Source organism: Mustelus asterias, chromosome 24, assembly GCF_964213995.1.
Source record: "Mustelus asterias chromosome 24, sMusAst1.hap1.1, whole genome shotgun sequence".
NCBI classification, from domain to species: Eukaryota; Metazoa; Chordata; class Chondrichthyes; order Carcharhiniformes; family Triakidae; genus Mustelus; species Mustelus asterias.
The window spans coordinates 750379-762977 of NC_135824.1; the positions used below are offsets into that span (position 1 = coordinate 750379).

At 41.1% G+C, this 12599-nt stretch overlaps 1 protein-coding gene across 2 annotated transcripts in view; it reads left to right on the forward strand.

Moving 5' to 3' along the window:
* The window catches only part of trpm7 (transient receptor potential cation channel, subfamily M, member 7), a 161971-nt gene continuing 149372 nt past the window's right edge, over window positions 1-12599 (forward strand). For both annotated transcript variants that reach the window (XM_078241110.1, XM_078241111.1), the window contains exon 1: window positions 1-175. In XM_078241110.1, the coding sequence (XP_078097236.1) occupies window positions 173-175 (3 nt within the window). In that variant the 5' untranslated portion in view covers window positions 1-172. The remainder of the gene's footprint in view (window positions 176-12599) is intronic.

The following is a 12599-nucleotide window of genomic DNA, read 5'->3' on the forward strand; positions in this document are numbered from 1 at the left end:
TCACGTGGGTGTAGGCCGCAGCCTCAGTCGGGAGTTCCAGCTATGAGAGAAGCTGCAGCCGCTGTTGGCCCCGCGGCACCGGCTCACCGCACCCGCTCCGCCCGCAGCCCCGCCGCACCGCGCGCTCGTCCATGGCCCGCGCCCAGCGACTCCAGCCTCACCCGTGAAGAGAATGGTAGGAGCAGGGGGCAGGTCGGGGGTGGCGGAGCGGGGGCCGCGGGGAGCGCGGGCCCGGAGCCGCTCGGCGAGGCCGGGAAAGCCGCAGTAAACCATGGTGACTGCCTCAGTGAGGCGGCCCCGGGCCCCCCGCTCAGCCTGGGTGACTCTGAGCCACTCCAGCCTGTCATTCCCTCCGAATCTCCGCTTTGTCTCGTTCCGAGGAAAGCCGGGGACACCGCACTGCAGAAAGAGGCCGTTTGGCCCATCGCGGGCTGCACTGTCTCTCTGGCACGGTGGTTATCACCGCAGCCTCACAGCGCCAGGGACTCGGGTTCGATTCCCGGCTCGGGGCACTGTCCGTGTGGAATCTGCTCGTTCTCCCCGTGTCTGCGTGGGTTTCCTCCAGGTGCTCCGGTTTCCTCCCACAGTCCAAAGATGTGCGGGTTAGGTGGATTGGGCATGGTAAATTATCCCTTGGTGTCAAGAGAATCAGCAGGGTAAATACTTGGGGTTACAGGGGTAGGGGCCTGGGTGGGATTGCTGTTGGTGCAGACTCAATGGGCCAAATGGCCTCCTCCTGCACTGTATGGATTTTGTGATGTCCAAGCCCTTTCCTCCACTCCTATCCCTGTAACCTCTCACATTTGCCATGACTAATCCACCTGTGGGAGGAAGCCAGAGCACCCGGAGGAAATCCACGCAGACCTGGGCAGAACGGACTCCGCACGGTCACCCAAGGCCGGGTCTCTGGTGCTATGCTAACAGTCACCATAGAGTTTAATTTCATATCACTAAAAGCGGTGGTCGTGATAAAATCTTATTACTAGATGGTTGTCAACATGTAGCTTAATACATCATTACTGACTTGTAATGATAATCTGATGTTCATACCCTAACACAGCTGAATACAAATATTGGCACATTTTATTCTCAAGCTAGTAGTAGTCATTAGGGAGCTGAGTAGTGGATACGGTCGCCTGTGGTGCTGGCCTAGTAACCCAGGTGTTGAGTTCAAATTGACATTGTGAAATTGAGTTAAATAAATCTGGTAATTTACCATCGCCAGCAATTGACCGTGAAAGCTGCTGAATTGTGTAAAAACTCAATAAGAAAATGAGCTTGCACTTATCGGTCTCGCCCTCAGTGACTTAAGTGGTTGATTCAGTGACCCACAGAGAATAATTTCCACACCTTGAAACGAACTTTTAAAAATATCATCTTGACACACAAATGCATTGGTAATGCAGGCTGAATGCTGTATCAATAAAAATAATGGTCATTATACAGGGAGGTAAAATATTGTTCTGTTGTAATATCACTTGAGTGTCACATAGAGCTTAGTAATATGGTCATAGAGTTGAGCGCAGTATAATTTGATTCCTGGCTTGCGTCACTGTCTGTGTGGAGTCCGCACATTCTCTCCATGTCTGCATGGATTTCCTCCGGGTGCTCTGGTTTCCTCCCACAGTCCAAAAGATGTGCTGGTTAGGTGCATAGGCTATGCTAAATTCTCCCTCAGTGTACCCGAACAGGAGTGTGACGACTAGGGGATTTTCACAGTAACTTCATTGCAGTGTTAATGTAAGCCTGCTTGTGACACTAATAAATAAACTTATTGTCCTGCTCTATGACATGGCATATCAGAATATGAAGTGTAAACACAGTAACTACAAAGAATAAAGGTGATATGTTTTCTCAGCTACGGAAATTTTTTGAATGGTTTGTGTCGCTGTTTCCCACCCAACTCTGAATCCTTTGATATTTCTTCAATTATTAAAAAGTTGGGTTTTTGCCACTGAGTAAAAGAATGCTTATCACAGATTTGAATTTAATCTTTTCATCTTCTTAGGCATAGCCTCAAACTTGGAATAGGCAAGGTGAAAGACTGTTTGTTTGAATTTAACTATTTTATGTAGAGAATATCAAACTTCTGGAGAGGAGGACATTACTGCTGTATTTCAGTAAAGTGGAAAAGCGTTCATTCACTCACAAGAAGCTGATACATTTTCCATCGGGAGGTATCGTGCACTGGATCGGGCCAGATGGATTGTCATAGTCTTTGCTGATCTTGTACATTCCTTTCCTACTAATTTTAATAATTTTGCACTTGTTGAGTAAATGTACATCACAATTTTGGTTAATTATTGCAGTATTCGATTTCCCACAAGTCATTGTGCACAATCATTGAATAGTGAAGGTCATTAGAGCCTGATTTGAATGTTTAATATCATTGAGTAATCGTGACGTTTACTGTTTTGAAATGTGCAATGGCACTCTGAGTGATAATCAGTGTAGTAGATATCACAGATTGACCTGTCTGTTTAGTATTGTTGAAAGGATTTTACAATGCATGTCATGATCGTAGTGTTTAATATTGCCAAGTTGTCTTTGAGTTTATGAAATTGAGGGCAAATGCTTAATCTTTATTACTGAAAGAGTAATTCGTGTTTTTAGTTTCTTGGTAATGAAATACTCAATATTATAATTGTCACCACTAACATTTGTTTGTTTATATTAGATTATTGGTGTCATTGTCATTTTGAATTAATGTTAGCAAATTGAGGGGAAAAGTAAGATCATGAATAATCAAAATTTTAAACATGATCTGAAAGAGAAACATAAATTTATCTCTGGAGTTTACATTTATACAGTGCTTTGACTTAGAAACATGTCCCATGGCATTTCAGAACAGATATCGAACCAAAGAGATTACGTGGGGTGACCAACAGCTTGTTTATAGTCGGATTTTAAAGAGCGTCTTTCATGAGAAAGGGTGATGGGATGAATTTCTACAGATTAGGACCGAGTGTGAAGCTCGTACACCCAGTGGTGGAGTAAAGGTAATGGAGAATTTCAGAGGTTGGGGATAGTGGGGATGAGCCTGGGGAGAGATTTAAAAGTGCTTTGATTTGTAGCCTGTCTATAGATGTCAGTCAGTGAGGACAGGTAGTGAGTGATCATAACTTGGTATGGGACAGCGTAGGAGGAGGAGAGAGGAATCTGCAGGTGACACAAAATCTGGTTTTGGAGTATGAATAGATGGGCAGAGGCAGGCAGTATTAGAGACAGACGTAGTCAGTCTCTGCTATTTGATGGAGCTCCGTCCAAAATATTAAATATGTTTTTATTTCTAAAATGTGTTGTGAATTTTCTGCACCTTTTGTGCTTTTTAATTACAACTTGATCTACGCTCATTGCTGATTTAATATCGGAGTGATTATTTCTATCCTTCAGCGTGGTAAAAACTTAATGCATTGAGAATAATAGACTAATCGGAGATGTTAATCAGGCAGTCTGAAATATCGCAAGTCGGTGCTTAATCTGAAAGATTAAAAAATGTAGTTAAACCATAAATACAATACAGAACAAGTGAGCAATACTTAAAGATAGTGTCTTATTTGAGGCTGGGTTGAAGCAGAGAAATGCTGATTCAAGGGTTTTAATTTTGCACCTGTCTAGTTAACAGCCTGTGGTGGCTGAGAATACCTGTTGTTCGAGGTGTCCATTAGCTTCATAGTGAATGTGATGCTTACTCATTCCTGCATGCAATCTAATTCTCAGGAGGGCAGAACAACATTTATTTCTGTTTAAAATCAGGGTAAATTAAAGATTCTCACTTTAAACTTGTGGAAGGGACTGTAAAGTTGGCAGATGGGAAAGAAATCATTATTGTCTTTGTCGCACCTTAACATAGAAAGATGTCCTGAAGTGCTTCATGGAACCGTGAGTAGAAACAAATATTTAGGAAGGTTTCAAAATGCTTGGTCAGAGATTCATTTTTGAAAGAATGAGGGAAGTGGCAAAATAGTGATTTAGGCAAGGAATTCCAGAGGTTAGGCAGCTGCTGATGTGTTGAAAGTTGGGATGGATGCACAAAATGGTCTCAGAAATAGGAATTTCTGATGTGATTGTGAGACTGAATAAGGTGAGAGATCGAGAGTGAGGAGATACATGCACTCTTCCGACCTGGTACAGTGAATATTAAACTCTGTGATTATAAAACCAAATCAAAGCGAATTGCTCAAAAATAGGAAATAGTTTCAAGCAGGTTATATTCTTTGTTATAGAAAGCAGTCACCAATGATTCAACTGTCTTCCTTCATTATGAACCTGCTTGTACAAAATAGCTAAAAAGTTTGAATGGTGGAAGTGAATTAAAATATGAAGTCCTAGTATAAGTTCAATTATTGCATCTTCAGAAAAAATAATAGTACAAAGAATTGATTTAAATTCAATATATTCTTGTCCCTTTCTGATATGGATGCAGAGTGGCACGATGTGGGTTCATGTCTGCAGTTTTCCTTGCATGTAGAGATGCTAAGGGGGAGGTAAATGCAGATATTAATCAGGAAATTGCTACGATGAACCTTGTGGCTGGTGGAAAAGACACAAATACGAGGTGATGCATTTTGGTAGATTGAACCAGGGCAGGACTTACTCAGTTAATGGTAGGGCGTTGGGGAGAGTTACGGAACAAAGAGATCTAGGGGTGCATGTTTATAGCTCCTTGAAAGTGGAGCCACAGGTGGACAGAGTGGTGAAGAAGGCATTCGGCGTGCTTAGTTTCATCGGTCAGAACATTGAATACAGGAGTTGGGACGTCTTGTTGAAGTTGTACAAGACGTTGGTAAGGCCACACTTAGAATACTGTTTGCAATTTTGGTCACCCTATTATAGAAAGGATATTATTAAAGTAGAAAGAGTGCAGAAAAGATTTACTAGGATGATACCGGGACTTGATGGATTGAGTTATAAGGAGAGGCTGAATAGACTGGGACTTTTTTCTTTGCAGCGTAGGAGGCTGAGGGGTGACCTTATAGAGGTCTATAAAATAATGAGGGGCATAGACAAGGTAGTCAATATCTTTTCCCAAAGGTAGGGGAGTCTAAAACTAGAGGGCATAGGTTTAAGGTGAGAGGGGAAAGATCCAAAAGTGTCCAGAGGGGCACTTTTTTCACACAAAGGGTGGTGAGTGTCTGGAACAAGCTGCCAGAGGTAGTAGTAGAGGCGGGTACAATTTTATCTTTTAAAAAGCATTTAGGTAGTTACATGGGTACGATGGGTATAGAGGGATATGGGCCAAATGCGGGCAATTGGGATTAGCTTAGGGTTTTTTAAAAAAAAGGGCGGCATGGACATGTTGGGCCGAAGGGCCTGTTTCCATGCTGTAAACGTCTATGATTCTATGGGCATGCTACTTGATCTGTTTCCTTTCTTAGTAATGGAAAGTTGTTGTGTCATAGATTTGAAGGAAAGAAAGCAAATAGTTCTTAAAAAGTGAGTACATATATCCAGCAATTGACCAGACAGTGGGAGGAAGCTACATTAACCTCAGAGGACTGAGTCAGTCATCCACACTGTTGAATGCCTGTCTTAAATTAATTCAGCAAACTCAATACCTCATCTGCATCAGTAGCTCTCATAAAGAGCAGTAGTATAAAAGAGCAACAATAAACTAGATTTGAGGGGGAAATGTGAGTCATAATTTCCCTTTTTATAAAAATTCAAAGTTTGTGATTGGTTTTCCTCTTAACTATAAACAGGGCAGAGAGTTAGAAGAAGACAAGAATAATTATTCTTCTGCAGGAGAGGAGGTGAAGGCATTCTTAGTTTCTGTCTCTATACTGCTCAGCTTGTTCTCATAGTTCTGTAGGTGTGGAAAGTTGGATAATAGAGGAAATAATGGTTATCTTGTTTCTCTCTTGCTCTTTGTAAAGTCTGCTTTTGGGCAATGGGTACAGATCAGATCCTGTATCCAGCAACTGGTAGACACAAAGGACATGTGACTAAGATGAAAGCAAAATACTGCGGATGCTGGAATCTGAAACAAAAACAGAAAATGCTGGAAAATCTCAGCATGTCTGAGTGCGTCTGTGGGGAGAGAATAGAGCCAATGTTTTGAGTCTATATGACCCTTCACCAGCATCATCTAGGATGACGGAGGGTTATCTTGACTCAACTTGGCTCTATTCTCTCTCCACAGATGCTGTCAGATCTGCTGAGATTTTCCAGCATTTTCTGCTTTCATTGAGAAGGACATATGACTCACTGTCCACTGTCCGCGGCGGCACGGTAGCACAGTGGTTAGTACTGCTGCTTCACAGCTCCAGGGACCTGGGTTCGATACCCGGCTTGGGTCACTGTCTGTGTGGAGTTTGCACATTCTCCTCATGTCTGCGTGGGTTTCCTCCGGGAGCTCCGGTTTCCTCCCACAATCCAAAGATGTGCGGGTTAGGTTGATTGGCTATGCTAAAATTGCCCCTTAGTGTCCTGGGATGCATAGATTAGAGGGATTGGTGGGTACAGTGTGTGGGGATATGGGGGTGGGGCCTGGGTGGGATTGTGGTCGGTGCAGACTCGATAGGCCGAATGGCCTCTTTCTGTACTGTAGGGTTTCTATGATTTCTATGAACAAGCACCTGAATTCAACAGCAAAAATAACTCCTGTTATCTGATTTGAATTATTTTCCATATTTTAAAACCTGGGGGTTTTAAAGCCTGTAGATAATCCGGCCGTGTTGCTGAGTGTTTGTGTGACCCTGTATTGAAATATTATGACATGATTTTTTTTCCTATTTATTATACAAGTTGACAACTTGCTCATGTCTGTACAATATACTCATTGATTATTTTTTATCCTTTAGCAAAAACTATTGCTGATATATTTTAATTAAAAGTGGCATTTTATATAACTCGTGCTGGTTTGAATAAAAGTCTTATATGAATGCGCTATGAATGGATAAACTTCAAAGCAAGTTGATGTGAAAAGAGTTTACAGACTCAGCATCATCCCCTTTTCTCCAGTTTGTGTTAAAATAGGTTGGTTGCGTAAATCTGTTAACTTGCTGATGATAGGTTTTTTTTCCCTTTTTAAATTATTGTTTATAAAGTCTATCTGTGGGGCAGGGTTGACAATTTTGTTATTTTGATTTGTAATTGTAGAGCAGTTTGACATGATTGTGGCCCATTAAGGATGATTATAATTTTCTCAATCCAATGACTCATCTTTTGGAGGCAGACTTACGTATTTACTTTTATTTAGAATTGAAGACTATTAAGAATTTACATAGCACTGAATGTCCCGTTTTAGGACAGATGGTAAGCGGGTAACATCTGAAGAGCTGTTGGATCATCCATTCTGCTTTTATTTTAAATAATCCATGTTGATTAAGAATAGCCATAAGGGTAATCGGATAAATGTAGATCTGCATAAATAAGAAGTTAGTTTAAAAAAACAAAAAAAACGCACATTGGATAATTCAATTTTAATGAGCACTAGTGATTTCTCTGGAGAAACAAGTGAGTGAAGACCTGAACTGAAGTAAATGGCCATGATTGTAAGTGAATGCTAAAGCAATCTGATTTTTAGTTGTTGTTTTGCAGAAGCTCAGAACTCCAATTTATATGCAAATCTTGTGTATTAAATTGTGTTCTTATTGTAAATGGTTTTTAAAGTTTACATGGCTTCATACCTGATCGTTGGCTAACTGTGCTGTGATTCACTTCAGTATTTTAGTTTTAATTTGTCAGTAGGTGATGTTAAAGTATTGTGACGACTGGTAGCGTATTCTAAAAATGTTGTGAATTAATTTAAATTTTAAAATTCATAACTTGCATCCACTTGTAACCAAAGATGGATGGTAGTTAATTTATTGCATGTCATTTCGCAAGTTAAAATTTTAGATATTAATCTAATTTTGCTCTTCTCAACTGTTGCTGCTTTATTTTTTAAATCCCATTTACACTTATTTATTTTTCCCCATCTGCAGTTCCAGTTCCCCTTGCAGACTGAGCTGGAAGAGGTATGGTCAAACTGGCATCTATGCAATCTTAATAGAAGCTGATTTATTGATGTCCTGATATGTGCATATTTGAAATAGTCCCAGTTTTCTTTTACTGTCAGTTGGAGGATAGTCAGCCTTGTCACCAAGAAATGATACAGCAGTACTGGTTTTCTACAAATTTTGTGGCTGTCTCAACCTGCTGCAAAGAAAAGATTCTACTGGACTCTGAAGCAAGTTTGTCATCGTGCTATTTTTACTGTGATATATCTAATCAACCGATTGAATGGCTATGTGCATTGTGGGTGGGAATGCCTCCTTTCCTTACATTGTGACCACTTTAGGTGAACTCTTCTGTTTTTGAAGTATTTCATGAATGTTTTGAGGAAGTTGGTCCCCATGTCTCTTTGTGCATTAGTGTCAGTTTTATTCAGAGCCATAGGATTAAGGTTTTGGTACAGTATTCTAGGTTACTTCATTATAATTTATCAACATGGTTTATTATCTCCACATCAAGATAAGCATAACATTATATCTAATGCTAAATATTTGAGGGGGAAAATTGCAATAATGTTGGTCATTAAGTAAGCACTTGCTGTGCTTCAGTGTGATGGTCCTTTGCCCTGTGTAGCAAATGAGTAGCATGTCATTTACCTTGCATGCTTTTTGATGCTAATTCGCTAATAATACTCCTGTATGGTTGTGAAAAAATTAAGATGGTGTAAAAGGGAACTATTTGTAAATTGCATTAGAGTTGGCACATAGCTATTCTGCTGCAAGTTAATCGTGGCAATTCACAGATACCTATGCTGACGTGTTCCTGTACCAATCCCAGGGAAAGATATTTAAAGTTGCTGCTTCAGGCATTGAGTGAACAATGAATTGTCGCTTGTGTGGGACTCATCTTGAGAAGTGATGGCTATGATGCATCCTAAAATCCATTATTGTAAAGGAAACACCATTACTGTAATATAAGGCTTAGTGCAGATGTACTAAGGTCATTAATTTTAGCTTTGGGTTCTTACAACTGAAACCCAGTTATCAGTGTGTGTACGGTTGTGATCTTTGCATCATTGCTAATTGTTATGCGTTAGTTCTGACTAGATATGGTGGGTTAAATCAAATGAATTTTACCATTTAACATTAATGCCTGCCTTCAGGGGAAAGAGCTGAAATTGGAGAAAGAAATTTGTAAAATTGGTGTACACCGATTCAGGTTTTTCCTATTAGATGGTTGCCATAGGGATTTCATTTTTGTTAGTAAGCTTTCTCAGAATGCTGAAATGAATGCACTTGGGCTCTGATTTGGAAATTAATTGTAAAAGATTATCTTGGCTTTAAGACTCATTATAGTAATTTAATCCCCAGGTCATTTAAAGTTTTATCTTTAGTTGACTAGCACATATGGTAAATATTGTAAAGTTTTGGTAATTGCTATAAAGTTTTCGGTTAAAGTTCTAGCTAACAGCATCATTAACATCTTTTTTTTTGATTTATGTTAATGATCTGAGCTTGTGCGTATAATGTCAAAATTTGTGGATGACATAACTTAGAAATATTATGAGCAGAGAGGAGGGTAATGTTAATCTTCAAAAGGCTATGTGCTGGTGGTATGGACAAGGTGGCAGATGAAATTTAATGCAGAGAAGTGTGAAGTAATGCATTTTGAAAGGAAGAGCACAGACAATGTAAAATGGCTTTCGGAAGAGAATTGAATCACTATCAGAAGATAAAAATTCAACGGCAAAGGGGAATAGACATGGGAATGGGATTCGTTTAGTTGCTCTTGAGAGAGCTGGCACAGACGTGATGGGCGGATGGTCACTTTCTGTGCTGAAAGCATTCTGATTCTGTATGAGGCTAGTTAATAATTGGGTGTATATGAATCTGACTGACAATGCAAGTTTTGAAAAATAATGACAGTGAATGAACATCGAGCCTAATCTTGTTAGTATATGTTTTGTCCCCAGTAAAATTTTCTTTGTGAGCCTATCCTTTCTATTTGACTACACTGGTGTTCCTAGTATGATTTCCCACTTTAAAATGATATCACTGAGCATATATTTTGCATATTAATTCCACCATTTGATAAATTACATTCAACCTAATATTTTTTCGTGTTGATATGTTCCTATGTCTTATTCACTTTTCGACACTTTTTAACAGTGGTTAGCACTGCTGCTTCACAGCTCCAGGGACCTGGGTTCGATTCCTGGCTTGGGTCACTGTCTGTGTGGAGTTTGCACATTCTCCTCGTGTCTGCGTGGGTTTCCTCCGGGTGCTCCGGTTTCCTCCCACAGTCCAAAGATGTGTGGGTTAGGTTGATTGGCCATCCTAAAATTGCCCTTAGTGTCCTGGGATGTGTAGGTTAGAGGGATTAGTGGGTAAAATATATGTAGGGATATGGGGGTAGGGCCTGGGTGGGATTGTGGTCGGTGCAGACTCGATGGGCCGAATGGCCTCTTTCTGTACTGTAGGGTTTCTAAGATTCTAAGATTACTAACAGTGATCTGTAACCACCAGTATTTAACCACATGTTTTACAAGTTAAAATCATTTCTCTGATACTAATCAAACTTACTAGTACAAACTTATTATTGGAGTATTGATTGTTCTTCCAAAGTTCACTTGGTGCGAAAGATCATAGTTTTCCATCATAATTTCCTGACACCATAGTCATTTATTTGAGTGGAATTGATAAATGTTTACAATGCAATGTATATGCACACCAATGATGAATCCTAGGAGGCCATTCAGCTCATTGAGCCTGCACCAACAACAATCCCAGCCAGGCCCTATCCCTGTAACCACGTGTTTACCCTGCTAATCTTCCTGATACTAAAGGTCAATTTGGGGGGGGGGAGGTTTAGAAATCATAGAAACCCTACAGTGCAGAAAGAGGCCATTCGGCCCATCGAGTCTGCACCGAACACAATCCCTCCCAGGCCCTATCCCCATATCCCCACATATTTACCCGCTAATCTACGCATCCTGGGACACTAAGGGGCAATTTAGCATGGCCAATTAACCTAACCCACACATCTTTGGACTGTGGGAGGAAACCGGAGCACCCGGAGGAAACCCACGCAGACACAGGAAGAATGTGCAAACTCCACACAGACAGTGACCCGAGCTGGGAATCGAACCCAGGTCCCTGGAGCTGTGAAGCAGCAGTGCTAACCACTGTGCTACCGTGCCGCCCAGAAAGGCTGCCCTTTCGAAGGATTGATCCAAGTCCAAAATGTATTGCAGTACAATTGCTTCAATTATTTATGAATGTGTCATTGCTTCCCAAATCCACGTCTATTTTCCCCAGAACTCCATGTTTGAATTCCTCTAACCTGATTTCTGCCTTGCCGCAGTATCAAAACTCCTCTTACAAAGGTCACAAATGACATCCCACGTGACTGTCACACAGGTTAACTATCCCCGCTCTTTCTTGGTCTGTTTTTGAGCCTGTGTTGGCATCATTATTCCCCTCCAGCACCTCTTCACTGTCATCCAGTTGGGTGGGTCTGCACTTGCCTGGTTCCAATCTTATCTGTTTAGTCGTAGCTGGCAATGACTTCTTCCCGCTCTTGCCTTGTTAACTCTTGTCATCCCCAAATAATTTGTCCTTGACCTCCCCCCATTTCTAATCTGCATGCTGCCTCTTGGCAATATCTTCTGAAAACATAGGTTTAGTTTTCATATCTACAATGATGACACCCAACTCCAACTCACCATCACTTTTCTCAACTCCTCCACTCTAAATTAGCAGAATGCTTGTCTGACATGCAGCACTGGATGATCAGAAATTTTCTCCAACTAAAACATTGGGAAGACCAACGCCATTGTCTTCACTCTCCGCTACAAACTGTTCCCGAGCTACTGATTCCATCTCTCTCCCTGGCAACTGTCTGAGGCCTCGCCAGACCGTTTGCAAGTCATATAATCATAGAATGGTTACAACAGGAGATGGCCAGTTGCCCTGTTGTGTCTGTATCCGTTCTCCAAGAATAACCTAGCAAGTTCATTCCTCCACCCTTTCTCAGGCGCCGTGCAATTATTTTCTCTTTAGATGTTTATCCAATTCTCTTTTGAAAGCCATGGTTGAATCTGTCTCCACTATGCACTCAGGAAGTACATTCTGCTGCATTTAAAAGAGAAACCTTTTTCCTTGTGTTGCCGTTAGTTCTTTACCTTGAATCAATATCTTCTGGCTCTTAACCCTTTGGCCAGTCGGAGCAGGCTTCTCTCTACTTGTCGAGACCACTCATGATTTTGGAAACTTTCCAAATCTGTCAACCTTTTCTTCCCCAAGGACAAAAGCCAAGCTTTATCTGTCTGTCCATGTAATTGAAATCCCTCATCCGTGGAACCATCCTTGTAAATCCTTTCTGCCTCCTCAAGAATGAATCAACACACTACTCCAGTTGCAACCAAGCCAGTATTTCACGCAGGCTTATCGTATCTTCCTTGATTTTATACTCTACCTCTTTTTATAAAACCCTGGATCATGTTTGCCTTATTAACCATTTTCTCAACCATCTTCAACTTGCACAGAAACCACCAGAGCTCTGTCCCTGCAGCCTCGAGCTGAGCTTCCAAACACCAATCCATTACCATCACTTAGACCACCTATTTCCACCTCCAACGTCGCCCTACTCCATCCATGCCT